The 14,160-nt window shown below is 39.5% G+C and overlaps 2 protein-coding genes across 2 annotated transcripts in view; both read left to right on the top strand.

Annotated features, from left to right (window-relative positions):
• Positions 1-14,160, top strand: part of LOC149962966 (protein kinase C-like) — a 105,448-nt gene that overhangs the window by 24,611 nt on the left and 66,677 nt on the right. The gene's annotated exons all lie outside the window — the stretch shown is intronic.
• Positions 3,326-6,621, top strand: LOC149962969 (uncharacterized). Its single transcript, XM_090155856.1, has one exon. The coding sequence runs from the start codon at positions 3,326-3,328 to the stop codon at positions 6,497-6,499; it is 3,174 nt and encodes a 1,057-aa protein (XP_090011982.1). The 3' UTR covers positions 6,500-6,621.

Raw genomic sequence — 14,160 nt, 5'->3', positions numbered from 1 at the left:
CCCATGTTAATTTCAATGGGAAAATTTCCATTTTGTGTTGTCAAAACGTTTTTTGGTTGCCATGGCAAAACGGTTGCCTATGTAGACATTTCCTTTTGGGGTTTATCAAGTAACATGAAGGTCTACCAAACCCCCGAGTTTGAACAAAATCGGTGTGTTACACCTCGGGTCGTCTCCTTGTTAGTTATTTCCAAATCGGGCCCCCAGTTCGCACTGGTCCCAGAAATTGGTTGATAAAAGTAAAGCCAAAAACTAGGCTTAGTATTTATTATGAAGTATTTCCCTAAAGAGACACCAAACAATATTATAGATTTATGACGAAACGTTAATACCTGACGTATATATTTGATGTTTAATATAAGCTTCTTATCAGTTTGGGTTCGCGAGATAACGCTCACCTCTCTTCTACCGCTGCTTTATCTTTGGTAACATTCGCTAAATATACGCGTAGTTCCTGTTGTTTATTTCCCAATTTGCCACAATTCCGTAGCAGAGTTCCTTGTACTCCAGAATCCCATTGCCTTAGCTACATCTTATTTTAATATCGTTCACTATCTAGAATTTTAAAATTTAAGTTTCGTTTGAAGTATGTTTTGGGCCATAAATATAAAAGAATATCTCAATATTCTCTAGAATGTGAAGGAGGGAGATGTCCTACCCTTTTCTTCCTGGAATGTGAGGACGGAAAAATATCCTACTTTTTTACCCTAGGATGTAGGGGTCGTAAAAAAATGTACTTTACCACCCCCACATCCTAGGGTAAAAAGTAAAGGGTTTTTTTACCACCCCCCAACTTAGTGTAAAAAGTAAAGAACATTTTTTACCACCCCCCACATCCTAGGGTAAAAAGTAAAGGACCTCTTTTACCACCCCCCACATCCCAGGGTAAAAAGTAAAGGACCTCTTTTACCACCCCCCACATCCCAGGGTAAAAAGTGAAGGACCTCTTTTACCACCCCCCACATCCTAGGGTAAAAAGTAAAAAAAATGTCCTTTACTTTTTACCCTAGGATGTTGGGGGTGGTAAAAAGTAAAATGTCCTTTACTTTTACCCTAGGAGGAGGGGGGGGGGTGGTAAAAAATGCCCTTAATTTTTTTACCCTAGAATGTATGTGAAAACCTGTCTTCTCGATGCTATCGCTACTACCCTCAGTTAAGCGCGTCGTAGATTTTCCCAAGCCATGAAGACGAACCCGAGAGATCAATCAGGCGTCTAATAGACAGCCCGTTCACAGTGGCTATTTCCGCTGGCCCTTCGCCCGCGCTATTTCATAACCGTTTCGAGTCCAATAAAGTCATCAGCGCCAATTACCAATGCGGGTCGCATCCGTTGCCGACCTATCTCGCGAGATACCCTAGCGCTCCAAACGGCTGGGCCACCACCCAGCTAACCCCCCCCCCCCCTGCTGTTCTGAGCCTGTCACTTTTATCTCGATTGTATAATGTCAATTTTCTCTACTTGTCTCGAATTTTATATTTTTATTAGCTACGATGTTAACGGTAATAAACCAAACGCAGTGAAAGCGGGGGGGGGGGGGGGTGATTGGGACTGTCAATTGGGGGTTGGAAGGGAGAGGAGGACCGGGGCGGACATCCTTGTACGTCAATTTCGCTAGAAATTTATTTTATTTGTGACAACTTTTATTGGGTAATGCGTTCAGTTTCCTCGTATGAAACTGAAGTCTGTGCTTAGTATAGGATTTTCCAGGCGGGAAATAAAGAAATTTAATTAGCTTGGAGATTCATTTTGTCTGTTAGTTAGCGGTAGTTTCGAAGAAGTTTACCACGGTGTAGCCGCCGTTAATGCTTTCCCATATAGTTAATTTTAATCTACTCGGAAAATTTAGAATATCGTAAATTTGAAAAGGAACATTTATCTCGGTATTTCGGCTGATAAAATTTTAGTATTGGAAATAGCGTACTGGTAGGTACTAGATTAGATTAAAAGTATGAGGGTGCATGTTTCGCCTGAATTCTACTTTTAAAAAGGTAGGTGGATAATTCAATCCATCACGTCAAATAGACCCTTCTAATAAAGCCACGGCCACACCAGAGTTTAAAACCCAGGTTACGTCGATTTGAATGGCAGTTTTGACCGCCGACGATAATTCTTGGTTCACACGTGCGAAATCGCTTCAGCCCGGTTCTCTTATAGGCAAGGCTTAACGCCATTTCAAATTATGAACAGAATTCGTAAAATACCAAAATGAATCTCAAAACGATTAGTTAGTCGTGTTTACTAATAAAGTAATATTATTTGACATAATTTAGAATTTTATTTCCATTATTTTGGAAATTACGAGCAATTTGGCTTCCCCGCCTGGTCGTTTTGAAAGCGATTCTAAGCGAACCAATTTATCACGCTGGTTTTGAAAGCTAGTTATCTAAAACGAAGCGATTTTAGCAATAACTGTGAACCTGCGCAACTCACGAAATTACCAGTCTGTTTTTTCAAATTCAGTCTTTTGCGTTGCGAGATTTCCATAGACTAAATATTCTAGATCGTAAAACCGAAAGTAACCAATAAGTGTTAAGATTTATTGATTGCCATAAAGCGTCAAGTTTGGGCTTAAAATTATTACCGGACTTCTGGCAACGTTTGACTTCCTGTAAGGTATGTTCTAAAGCCACAGGTATTGTTTATTTTTTATATAGCTAAGGTACAGTACATGAAGAAAGTATTTTTAGAAAAATAAAAATTAAGTAAACTGAATTTATCCCCAATCAATGAAATATCGCTCATTCACTGTAAATAAAGGGTTTCTTTAAAAATGTAACGTGCAATAGTTGACACTAGTATCTCCATATTTAACTAAGCAACTAGGTTCGCGGGTTTGCTAGAAAAGTGGCCATGCCATTGATTTGGGAATATTAATCTAGAGATCCAATCAAATCTGCTCCCCGTGAAACAAGTTTTTGAAAATTACGAATGTGCCGTCTCCTCTAAAATGACGAGAACACGTTATCATATGGCCCGTGGCGCCATCCATTATTTTTGAGAAAAAAATATTTTTGCCGGAAAACGCGTCTTATTTGAACGAACCATTGAGAGATAGACGGCGCCACAGGTAGAATGATAAAGTTTTCTCGTCATTTGGGAGCAGACGGCAGTATTCTTATTTAAAAAAAATATGTTTCGCGAAATACTGAAATCCGACCTCTAGATTAATATTCTCAACTCTATGGGCCATGCATCTTCGAACGGATGAGGAATTTATAGAAGGGTTTATTGGAATTTATGTCATGACCTCCGTCTTAGCGGGGGTCATGGGTCATCGTGCGCACGGTTTGGTTGACTTGTTTTTGTGGTCACTGTAGGTTCGCGATGAGTAAAGACACCAAATTGGCAAGGTTACCTCCAAAACCAAGGACAAGTACCGCGAGATTGAAAAGTCGGAGATCGGCGTGGATCAAAGCGATTTCGGACGACAATGGACTCGAATTGACGAGGGACCTCATTCGACAGGAGGCCAACGTCAACCAAACGTTGTTTTGCCAGTTAGACTACTCTGGTCCTTACGAGCCTGGTTGCTTTTCGAAGATCGACAAAAACTATGCCAAACGCGAAGGCACGCCGTTACTCTTCGCTTTATGGCTGAACAAACCCGAAATCGCCGAAACTTTAATTAAAGCGGGCGCCGACGTCAACGCGCCCGATGACGCTGGTTTATCTCCTTTGCACCATTCCTCCGATTGTGGATGTCATATCACGGAGCTACTCGTTGAATATGGCGCCAATGCGAACGCGACCGACCAGTTCGGATCAAGTCCTCTGCATATCGCCTTATTGCGCGACAAAGCGGACATCCCGAAAGCGTTAATTAGCGCCGGCGCGGATGTGAACGCGACCAAAAACGATGGTAACTCTCCATTGCACGTGGCGGCACGGAGTGACTGCGATATCGCGATTGTGAACTTACTGATTGAACGAGGTGCTAATGCGAACGCGACCAACCGTGAAGGTTCGACCCCGCTGCACAAGGCTGCCTGGGAACGGAGGAACGATATGGTCGAAACGTTACTTGACGCTGGCGCCGATGTGAACGTGGCTAACGACGAAGGGTATTCCCCGCTTCACGTGGCGTTATTATTGTGTTATCAAGAAATCGGCGAAACGTTAATTAAGGCTGGCGCTGATGTGAACGCGCCGGATAGCGGCGGTCACACTCCTTTCCATTACGCGGTCAAATTTAACTGCCAGATTACTAACCTACTGCTTGAAAAAGGGGCTAATGTGAACGCGACAGCCCATGACGGGTGCACTCCGTTGCACTACTTTTGTACCATGGAACCCAGCCCGTTTTTGTACTTGCGTGTGGAAATCGACCGTTTCGCCGCGTTGACCACGTTCTTCCTCGTCGATTCCGGAGCTGACGTCAACGCGCGGGACCTATTGGGCCGTACTCCGTTGCACGTACTTTCGGGAATATCGTATCCGCAAGTCGTCGGCGATTCTTTGGACCTAATTGTAAAAGCTTTGATTGACAAAGGGGCGGATGTCAACCTAGTAGACAACGAAGGTCAAACCGCCCTGCATGTGGCTTCTCACTCGGTGTTTCCCCAAATGGTCAATGTTTTACTCAAACACGGTGTCCACGTGAATGCCCGCACGGATGCCAAAGACACGGCTTTGCATCGCGTTACGAATACGGATTTCGAAACGGATAAAACCTTCGTGATAATTGAGAAGTTGCTTCAGTATGGCGCCGACGTCACGGCGGTCAATTCGGAAGGCCGTACGGCGCTGGACAATGCCCAATTGCACCACGGTTTCAAAGGACGTGACCTTTCTTTATTGACCTACGAAGGAATTTATGAAATAAAGGGGGGGAATGTCTCCAGCGAAAAGCTCGTTTTTGGAGACATGCTAGAACAGAGCTTTTTGGGAGACATGAAAGGCCAAGGCATTGATGGAGAGATGCAAGGCTGTCTAACTTCATTGGAAGATAATGGGGTGAAGAGGAAGTCGTCCAAGCGGAAATGGGGCATCGGCGCTTTCATATCTTCGTTGAGGCCTCGAACCAAAGATAAGTATTTGAGAAAAAAGATCGAAGAGCTCAGCCGACAATTGGCCGAGAAAGAAATAGAATGTGCCCTCCGGCGGCGAGAACAAGAAGCTGCCGCGTTGCAAATAGAAGAGTTTTTGTCGAAAGGTGCAGCGGCGGACCGCGAGGGGAAATTGGAATTGGAAAGTAACATGGAAGTGGTTCGCCAGAAAACTGATACGCTAGACTCGCTGCGCTCTCAGATGGAGCTAATGATGGCTTCAATTGAAGAACTCAAAGCGGAGAAATTGTTGGGGAGCAAAAAGTCTTCGTTGGTTAACAAACAGGAGACTGTGTCGGTGAAATCTTTCCTCACCACTTCCTTCAGATCCGTCGTGGATAGTTTCAAGAAGAAATGTTCCCTTTTTGAAGCCGTTACGGTGGGTGACGAGGAACTGGTGGTTCGATTACTGAGGAAGAATCCGGATTTAAACATGAGAGACAACGACAGGCAGACGCCGTTGTTCCTGGCGTGCAAGTACAACCGACATGACATCATCCGACAACTGGTATATCGAGGAGCGGATGTCAACGCTGCCAACAAGGACAACGCCACGCCACTGTTTATCGCTTCTGAGAACGGGTACGCCCTTGTCGTCGACTATCTGCTGGAGAACAAAGCTGACGTCAACGCCCCGACCAGAAACAACGCCACTCCTCTGTTGACCGCCTCTGATAACGGCCACCTATTGGTCGTGGAAGCGCTATTGAAGAAGAGAGCTTTTATCAACAAAGCCATGAATGGCGGTTACACTCCCTTGTATTTGGCCGCCAGGAACGACCGCCGGGAAGTGGTCCAAGTGCTTCTGGAACACGGAGCGGATGCTAAGACCTCGTCCGTGAAGAAAATGAGTCCTTTACACCGCGCCGCTATTGGCGGTCATCGAGAAGTCGCCGAATTGCTGTTGGAGTACGGGGCTGACGCGGACGCCTTGAACTCTGAGCGGGACACGGCGCTTACCTCCGCTGACAAACACGGCCACGCTGAAATCCGAGACTTAATCTCATCGTGGAGACTAATGTCCCCTTCAGAGCGACAGTGTTTGGTCCAAGACAACAAACGCAGACGCGAACTGGAAAAGGAAAGGCTGTTACAAGTATCCGTGTCTAATGGTTGTTCGAACATTCCAGTTCTCTTTGGTCAATTGGCGGGCGAAACATTGCGAGCGGAAGAACTTCGGAAATCGTTGGAAGGCTTAAAGGCGGAACTACACGGCGTTCCCGAAGATGACCAACCAGTCCGCGATGTTAGCGCCTTGACCAGAAGGATTGACGACGTGAGCTGGGAATTGTCCTCTAGGGAGGGTCGCGTGGAAGATCTCCGAAGGCAGATTGCCGAAGGAAAGCTTCAAAGTAATGGGAAAGGAGAGACTAATATGTTTTTGAACTTCGGTGTCGTGCATGGAGCCTTTAAAGGAGACGTTGGTACGGTGAATAGTACGTTCTCTCAATGATGAAGCCAAAGAGCAACGCGTTTGTTGACCTTTAATCAATTTCGAACATGTAACTTTCATAATTAAGAAAATTCGTTTTGTGGGGATACATCGTGAAAAGTTCCCGTGTTAGAAAGACAGGGTGACCAGACTTCCTATATTTTCTATATTTTTAATGCTTTCCTATAAATTCCTACATTGTCCTAAAATTTCACGGTCTTTTGAAAATGAAACTTTTTTGTACGTGGCATAGAACATCTAGTGAAACACTTTCGCACAAAGTCCTTTAATGTACGGGCTTTGTAAACCCGCTAAGTGATCCAATAATGCGATAAAGTAGTGTACAAACAATTTCCAATATTTTAAGTGATTCTAGTCTAGTATACCGATATGCAATAATAATAATAATAATAATTTCCTATAATTCGCCTCTAAATTCCCGTTTTTCCTATTTTCTAAGTCTTTCCCTGGTCACCCTGGAATGTTACATCTCTATCGAACTCTAAGCACAAAAAATCGAGAACAGTACATTTTGCTAATGAAATGACAGTCAAATAATGGTTTCGTTTTCAATAAACCAGTTTTTAAATATACTCATTTATTGCATTTGCCAATATTCATCGGGAGGTATTTCGGAAGTTGAAGGGTAGTGTAGAATTTGTTCCAGGGTATCTAATACCCGCTATATTTAATTAGACTGAAGAATTTTAATTGTTTTACTTGGTGCTCGGAATTGTTTATTCATTATCCAAAAAATTTCCGATTTATTTAAAAAACGTTGGTAAAAAGAATATCATTTTAAATTATTTAATTGTTTTTTTACGCAACTAAGCATTTATTAGAATAAAAGTGGTATTTATTTAAATAATAGGCTTATTCACTTTCGATTATTTAAACATTTTACAATTTTTATTCAACTGTTGGTTATTTAAACAAATATCATTTAAATATCACCGAGCTTATTTTAGTCATGGATAAAAATTAATCGAATGCCGAGCACTAGTTTTACTATTAACCATCACTTCTATTTCTATTATTGACTACAACGTTTTTTCCCCACATTTAATTCGTTTTTAAACACCCATACATATAACAATTTTAATCATTCCAATTACTAGTAATACTAAAATTTAAGTTTAAACAATTCATTTTATTCTAATTTAAATTCAACGCGTTTTTCCACAGGTAGTAAGGGGTGAAATTGCAGGTGGTCTCCTTGACAAATTCTTACCATTACTTGATTTAAGTTAATGTTTCACTAATATATAATATCACGGAGGTCTTAGTTTCGGCTTAAACTTAAAATTTAAACCATTATTTTGTTATACCTCGATCTCATAATTAAGTTCGTAACGGTCCTTTTCGTTAGATGGCGCCACAGTCTCTTTGTTATACACATCTAGAATGGCTCTAAGTTTGTTTCCCGGGTGACGGCTACAACATTTGTACAATGCTTCGTAAGCTTAACTTTTAAAGTAGGTTTAAAGAGTAAACTACGGTGGATCAACGAATTTAACTTTTTTTCCGCTAGGAGCGCTGTTTTGACTTATAGTTTGAAAAGTTTGTTTCCTAACGCCTTTTACGCGAAATTCCCCCGTTCAGGGATGGGTGCGATCTGCTCGTTTTAGAGCGAGTTGGAGCGTTTGGAGTGGGAATGAGCGAAAATTTACAAAAAAAATTGAGAAAAGAACAGCTGCTTCTATATTGAACTTTTAATGAGTGAGATGATTCAGTCCAAATTTTAGTTGGATTAAATGAACGGAAGAGCGGTATCTCTTTCGGGCTGAGAGTAAGCTTACCGTAGATATGAGCCATATTTGGAGCGAGTGATGAGTGGTGAAGTTGTCATTAGAGCTGTGCGATTAGTGGTTTTAGGCAATAGTCGATTATCGAGTATTAATTGAAGTAGAGTCGAGTAATCGAGTACTTGATTAAGGGGAAACTATCTCTTATTCGAGTCGAGTAACTAAAAAAAACAGTAATATTTTTAACGAGTCGGGTTATCGAGTACTTGATTAAAAGCTGGTTTTATTCAAGTAATTATGAAATTAAATTTAAAAGGAAAATTAAGTAACTTTAAATGCTGAAACTTTTTCCTTTAATTTAAATGAACCACAGTTTCCACAACTTTGTTGGTACCATTTATTGCCCCGTTAAAAGTTGTAAAAACCCCTCTTTGAACTTTGAAGTAATGAGGATAGAAAAAACAAATACTAGACGAGTTTAGAGAGCGGCTTATTCGAGTAATTGGGTACCCGAATATGCAAGTTTTAGGTACTCGACGAGTATTCTCCAATTACTTATTCGAGGTAGTTGGAGTACTCGATGATGTTAGAGTTTTCGCACAGCCCTATTTCTAATTTTTATGCTTAAACTGTGTTTAAACTGAAATAAGCGAATTATAATTACTATTAATTTGCATATAAAAATCCACTCTGGCGTTGATTTCTTAGAATTTTCTATTTTAGTAATTCTACAATAGGTAGTATGATAAAATAAGTGACGAACTAATGACATAAAAATGTCAGGTTAATTTGAGCCGCTCTTGAGTTTGAGTATTTTAAAAGAAAATGCCCATCTCTGCCCCCGATCTTAACACTGATGTGTACTTTTGTTAAAGAACCGCTTGGCTTGTGCTCACTTATGTGATATCGAGTGGTAAAATATTCTTAGTGGCCGAAACTACTATCGTTATTACAGCAAAGCAGATTTTGTCCCTCTACAGATTTATTTGTCCTTTGTCTTAATAAGTGAAATGAAAATTAAAGTGGTTAGGGAATTTTTTTTATTTAAACTGTGTAACTGAAATTTGTCAAATTTTGGAATAAAATAAGTTGGAATACAACTGAAAATGACCAAATAAAACATATTAAAGTAAGGGTTTTTATATTTAAAGAAACTGGCAACCCGGTATCTATTTTGAATACTCCAACTCTAGATAGCAAGCATTAATAATAACAAGAAAATGTATAATTTTGTTCGCAGAAATCTGTCACAAATCCAACCCCACCTCCCGGTACAGTGTAAACCAATTGCCAACATCAGTTGATAGCGTTTGCCAAAGGCTAAAATGAAAAATGAAGTTACGCTTTTCGTAAATATTTCTCCAAGTCAAGAGTACCCGTTTTTATTACCAATGCCTTTATGTGCGACGATTTATCCTCGCTGCGTTGGGCAAAACTGGTAGGTTATGATCGTTCTGCTAACTAACATTGACGATACCTAGAGCTTCTAAAAGGTTTCGTCAATATTTCGGTGCAGTAGTGGGAAACAAATCGACGCTTTAGGAATGAAGAGCCTCCGCGAAATCAATAGGAAACAGGCGCATTTCGGAGGAACCTTGTTGTTAACGCTTCCAGGATAAATTGACGGAGCCGGTCTGTTTAGTCAAGATGACCCAAACTATGTGTGCCGAAGTAATACGCGACAATTTAAGAAGGAGGTGCGTGGATCATGCTCCATCTATTTTGAATCTTAGAGAAAAGATTAACAGGTGTCTGGCCGGGCCGATAGGTTAGAGCTAGGCTGTCGTCAGAGAGCAAAACTGTTGTAACTTACTTAATGCGGTTTTGGAAAAATGTTACGTAAGAGGTTTAATATTAACCTTTATATAATATTATAATATATATTTAATATAACGTAGACATAAAATATTTATTGTAATAAATGTATAATATTACAAAATTTAATATAATACGTACTCGTCTCATAAAGCCTTCACATTTGTATTTCGCGATATTTTAATTACATAAATACGACACTAAAGTGAAACGGTGACTGAAGCGCCATCTACTATTTGATAGGGAACTGCTTACAATGTAATTTCCTTTTCAACGGCTTCTACAGAACTTAAAATTGTATATTATCCAAAAATTACCGTAAAAGGTCGAAAAAAAGTTTTTTGTTTGTATGAAACCATGTTTTATACATAGAAATAACTATACCTACAATTCCCAAGTGTAATTTATCACGTCAAAATAAGGGGATGGAAATTAGCTTTTATTTGACTCGATTTTCTCATCATTTTCATCAGGAAAACTCCCTCCGATTCTGAGCGCTATTTCCATAACTAATCCTAAACCCAAACCTTAATGTTAGCATTTCCCTGCTGCTTGGTTTTGCGCTTGTTGCAGCCTACACTTTGAGGTTCTCTTTTAACTCTTTCTCTTAGGAAAATGGGGGAAAAACAGGCATATTTCTCAACCCCTACAACTCCTTCACATTTTTGCATAACCTTTTGAAACAACCTGTATTATTCTTATAATTTTAAATTATGAAAATTAATTTAATTTTAATTATTTCAACTCTACGTAAATGTAGTAGTATTAATAACCCATAATTATTACATTTACTCACTTTTGCGCCGACCACAAAATTCTATAAAGTAGTGCGTCATGGAAACGTCTTCAGTTCTTGGTAATACCCATACTTTTTCGGGCTACTGATTGTCATCGTCAAAGCACGGATGGCAGACTGCGAGTCGTAGTTCATTTAAAATTGAAACCTGATGTCCAGGAACCGAAAAAAGGAATCCGAATTTTCCGACTAAATCTAAAAGCTGCTCTCGATGAGGAAGAAACAAGATGTCACGGACATCTGAGTGCACACAATCCTCCCGATGTATCAACTATATTAAATTTAAATATGAACAAATCTTCAATCATCTTGTTTATTAACTTAATAAACCCAAGAGGGATTTTATCGAAAATGAATTTTTAGATTTAAATGGTTAAACACGTTTGTTTAAATTAATTTTTAGACAAACCGAAGTTAGATGGCGCCTGTAACAATAAGCGGTAGCCCGATTTGTTTTGGTCTTAGCTAACTTGTTAAAATGTTCCCGAAATTCGTCATAGAGCTGCCAACTTCTATAACGCGCTTCCGCGATCGGGGTTGGCCGTGGTCAAAACATATTATAGGCTGCTTCGCTAAGGTTAGGTTCAAAACGTGTTCTAGTCTAAAAGTCTAAGCAATTTTATAACCATGTGACTTTTTTAAAGATTTCTGCCGTTTGATGGCGCTCAAATTTTACCCAGTATACCTTGCAATTTATGCTATCTCTTATTGGTACGAAATTCAAATATCACAATAGTGCGTACGCGGGTTATGAGGGCCCGCGAATTGGCCAGAAATGACACTTAAAATTAAACTTTATTGCAACCAAAAACGTAGTTCAGAAATGTTTAGTATTAAATAAAAATATAATTTTCAACCAAGTCGCTCTTAATAGGCCTTTCTATAAATTAAATAAATACCCCAGCTCTCCCACTAAAGAGGTTTGAGTGCAAAATTTCAAGAACAAGTCAGGGAATTTGAAAATGTTTCCAAAAGGTCAGGGAAAAGTCGGGGAATTTGGAAAAAAAAAAAATCAGCCAAATGTTTGAAAAAATATTTTTCAAGATTTTTACCTCAAACTATTCGTTTTACAAAAATAGTCGAGGAAATTTTAGTGATTTGGTCAGGAAAAACCTGGAAATGGCAGGGAATTTAATTCCGGAAATTGTGTACGAACCCTGTAAAATGTAAAAATGATAAATTTCTTGAGCTCAGGTTTAAAAAAAAAAATAACGGGCTACCGAGGGCATGATATGCTTTCGATTGACATATCACCGACCCTTCTAGACCTAATTGTTGAAGAGTTATGTGGAATGCGGCATCGGCATCGGCTACACTGTACGCGAGCCAAGGACGCAACGCACGATCCTTTAGGGATTGTGTGTAAAAAGGAGATATTTTGGTTTCCCGGGAAACTGCGTTTACGTTTACCTCATCCGCGCGTCAGCGCCTAAACACCGGGCTTTGCTGCTAAATAGACGAGTTCAGAGAGGCTCTTTCTTATTGATTTTGCTCCATCAAAATTTCAACGAGCCGGGGCCCGCGTCCGGGCCCGCTCGTATCGCGCCAATCGCTGTCGACGAAAAAAATTATTTTCGACTTATGCCGTTTTCGGCGTTGGCTCGCGACAAAACGAATAACAGGGTTGCCGGCTAATTGTCAAAGACTTCCCCGGGCCGTCATACTGGGTAATATTAATTTTTATATATTTTGAAGTTTTAATCCGATTAAATTTATTGGATTTTGCAATTAAGTTTGGATCATAGGACGGGTCAATATCACAAATTATTAAGACTCTTTTAGGACTGGGTTGCCATGGCCACGGTTGGCTCGCGTGGCATGCAGGGCTTGCCACCACCTTCCTACGCATTGTAACACGGCCACCTGAATTAACGGCTTCAAAATTCGCGTGATGACTTAGGCCTAAGGGGGTGCCTTGCGTATTAGCCTAGCTGATAATAATAATTATTATTATTATTACATGAAGTCGGGGAATTTTAAAATATGATAATAATAATTAGATAGTAGTAGATAAGTCTATTATGAAAAGGGATAATAAAGCTAAACAAGGAACAAATTTGAAGAAATTTAAAAACTTACTATTAGCTCGTACCGATAGGTCTTCGAGCAAACAATAAACGCGAAACTCGGACCAAATAGATCTTCGAGTGAAAAATTAAATAAAATAAAATAGCCAGAAAATCCGACGGTAGATCGGTTTCGTCCTATTTGGGACTCGTCAGTACCGTGCGGGAAATCTGGACTATAACGCCGAATAGAGAAACTAAGCCTAAATATTAAAAATTTCAGAACGAGTTGCATAGCAACGGAAAGCCGAATAGGGGCAGAGTGGTGGAGATTAGTATATACATTAACATTGTGAATTTTAAAATAGACCGGTTAAGCTTGGAAAAGGTAAACGGGAAAACTTGTTTTTGGGCGTTTAGCTTAACCTGTCTATATATTAGGTCTCATCTTATGACGTTATTAGATGAAAATTCCTCATTGGCTGAAATATTGTTTTCGGAAATTTTGGGAGGCAGCTCGGGCATATTTTATAAATTCATAGCTATCACGATATTTGTAGTAGAACCAGTTTCTTTGTAGGTTTCTAAGCTGTAAAAATCTAGTTTTAATTACGATGACTTAGTTCTACCCAATTTTTGATGTTAATTTTCCTTTCTCTGAAATCTCAGATGTAGAATCGTATTAGAAAATTAAATTTCTAACTAATTTCGCTTAAAGCGTCAGTGCCACAGGTCAAGAAAACGTTAGTGAATTTTAAAAAGGCCTAAATGGTTAGCGAATTTTAACAATCTGTAAGTTTAATTTGATATTAAGAACTTTATAAGGTAATTTTATCATAGTTCTGTGACCAATTGTGACTATGTAGTTCCTTAAAATCTAAGTTTTTAAAAGTTGCAATAATACGTTGATTCTGTTGAACCATTACCTTTAAAATTTAAGTTGGTAAATTATTAAACACTAATAAAAGTAATATATAAGAAAAAATTAAACTAATTTTGGCTAATAGGAAAATCTCTTTAAAGTCGGGGAATTTGAATCGGAAAATATTTCTGCTACCCTTTAATAACGCTATAATGTTGTATGATTTCTCAAAGTTTACGCGGTGAGGTTTCCCATAACAGGCCTGATACTGAGTCACTGATCTGTCACTAAAAGTCACTTTTCCCAAAAAAGTTACTATTTATCACGTTTTTCGATTTTTTAGCATTCAACGTAAGAAAACTGTCTTACACAGGGTTCGTACACGACCTGGAAAACCTGGAAAAGTCAGGGAACTTTAAAATGTTTCCCAAAGGTCAGGGAAAAGTAAGGGAATTTGA

The sequence above is a fragment of the Leiobunum rupestre genome, chromosome 1 (genome assembly GCF_980474605.1).
Source record: "Leiobunum rupestre chromosome 1, qqLeiRupe1.1.hap1, whole genome shotgun sequence".
NCBI classification, from domain to species: Eukaryota; Metazoa; Arthropoda; class Arachnida; order Opiliones; family Sclerosomatidae; genus Leiobunum; species Leiobunum rupestre.
Note: the sequence above shows the minus strand (reverse complement) of the source record. Positions and strands in the feature narration are given on the sequence as shown.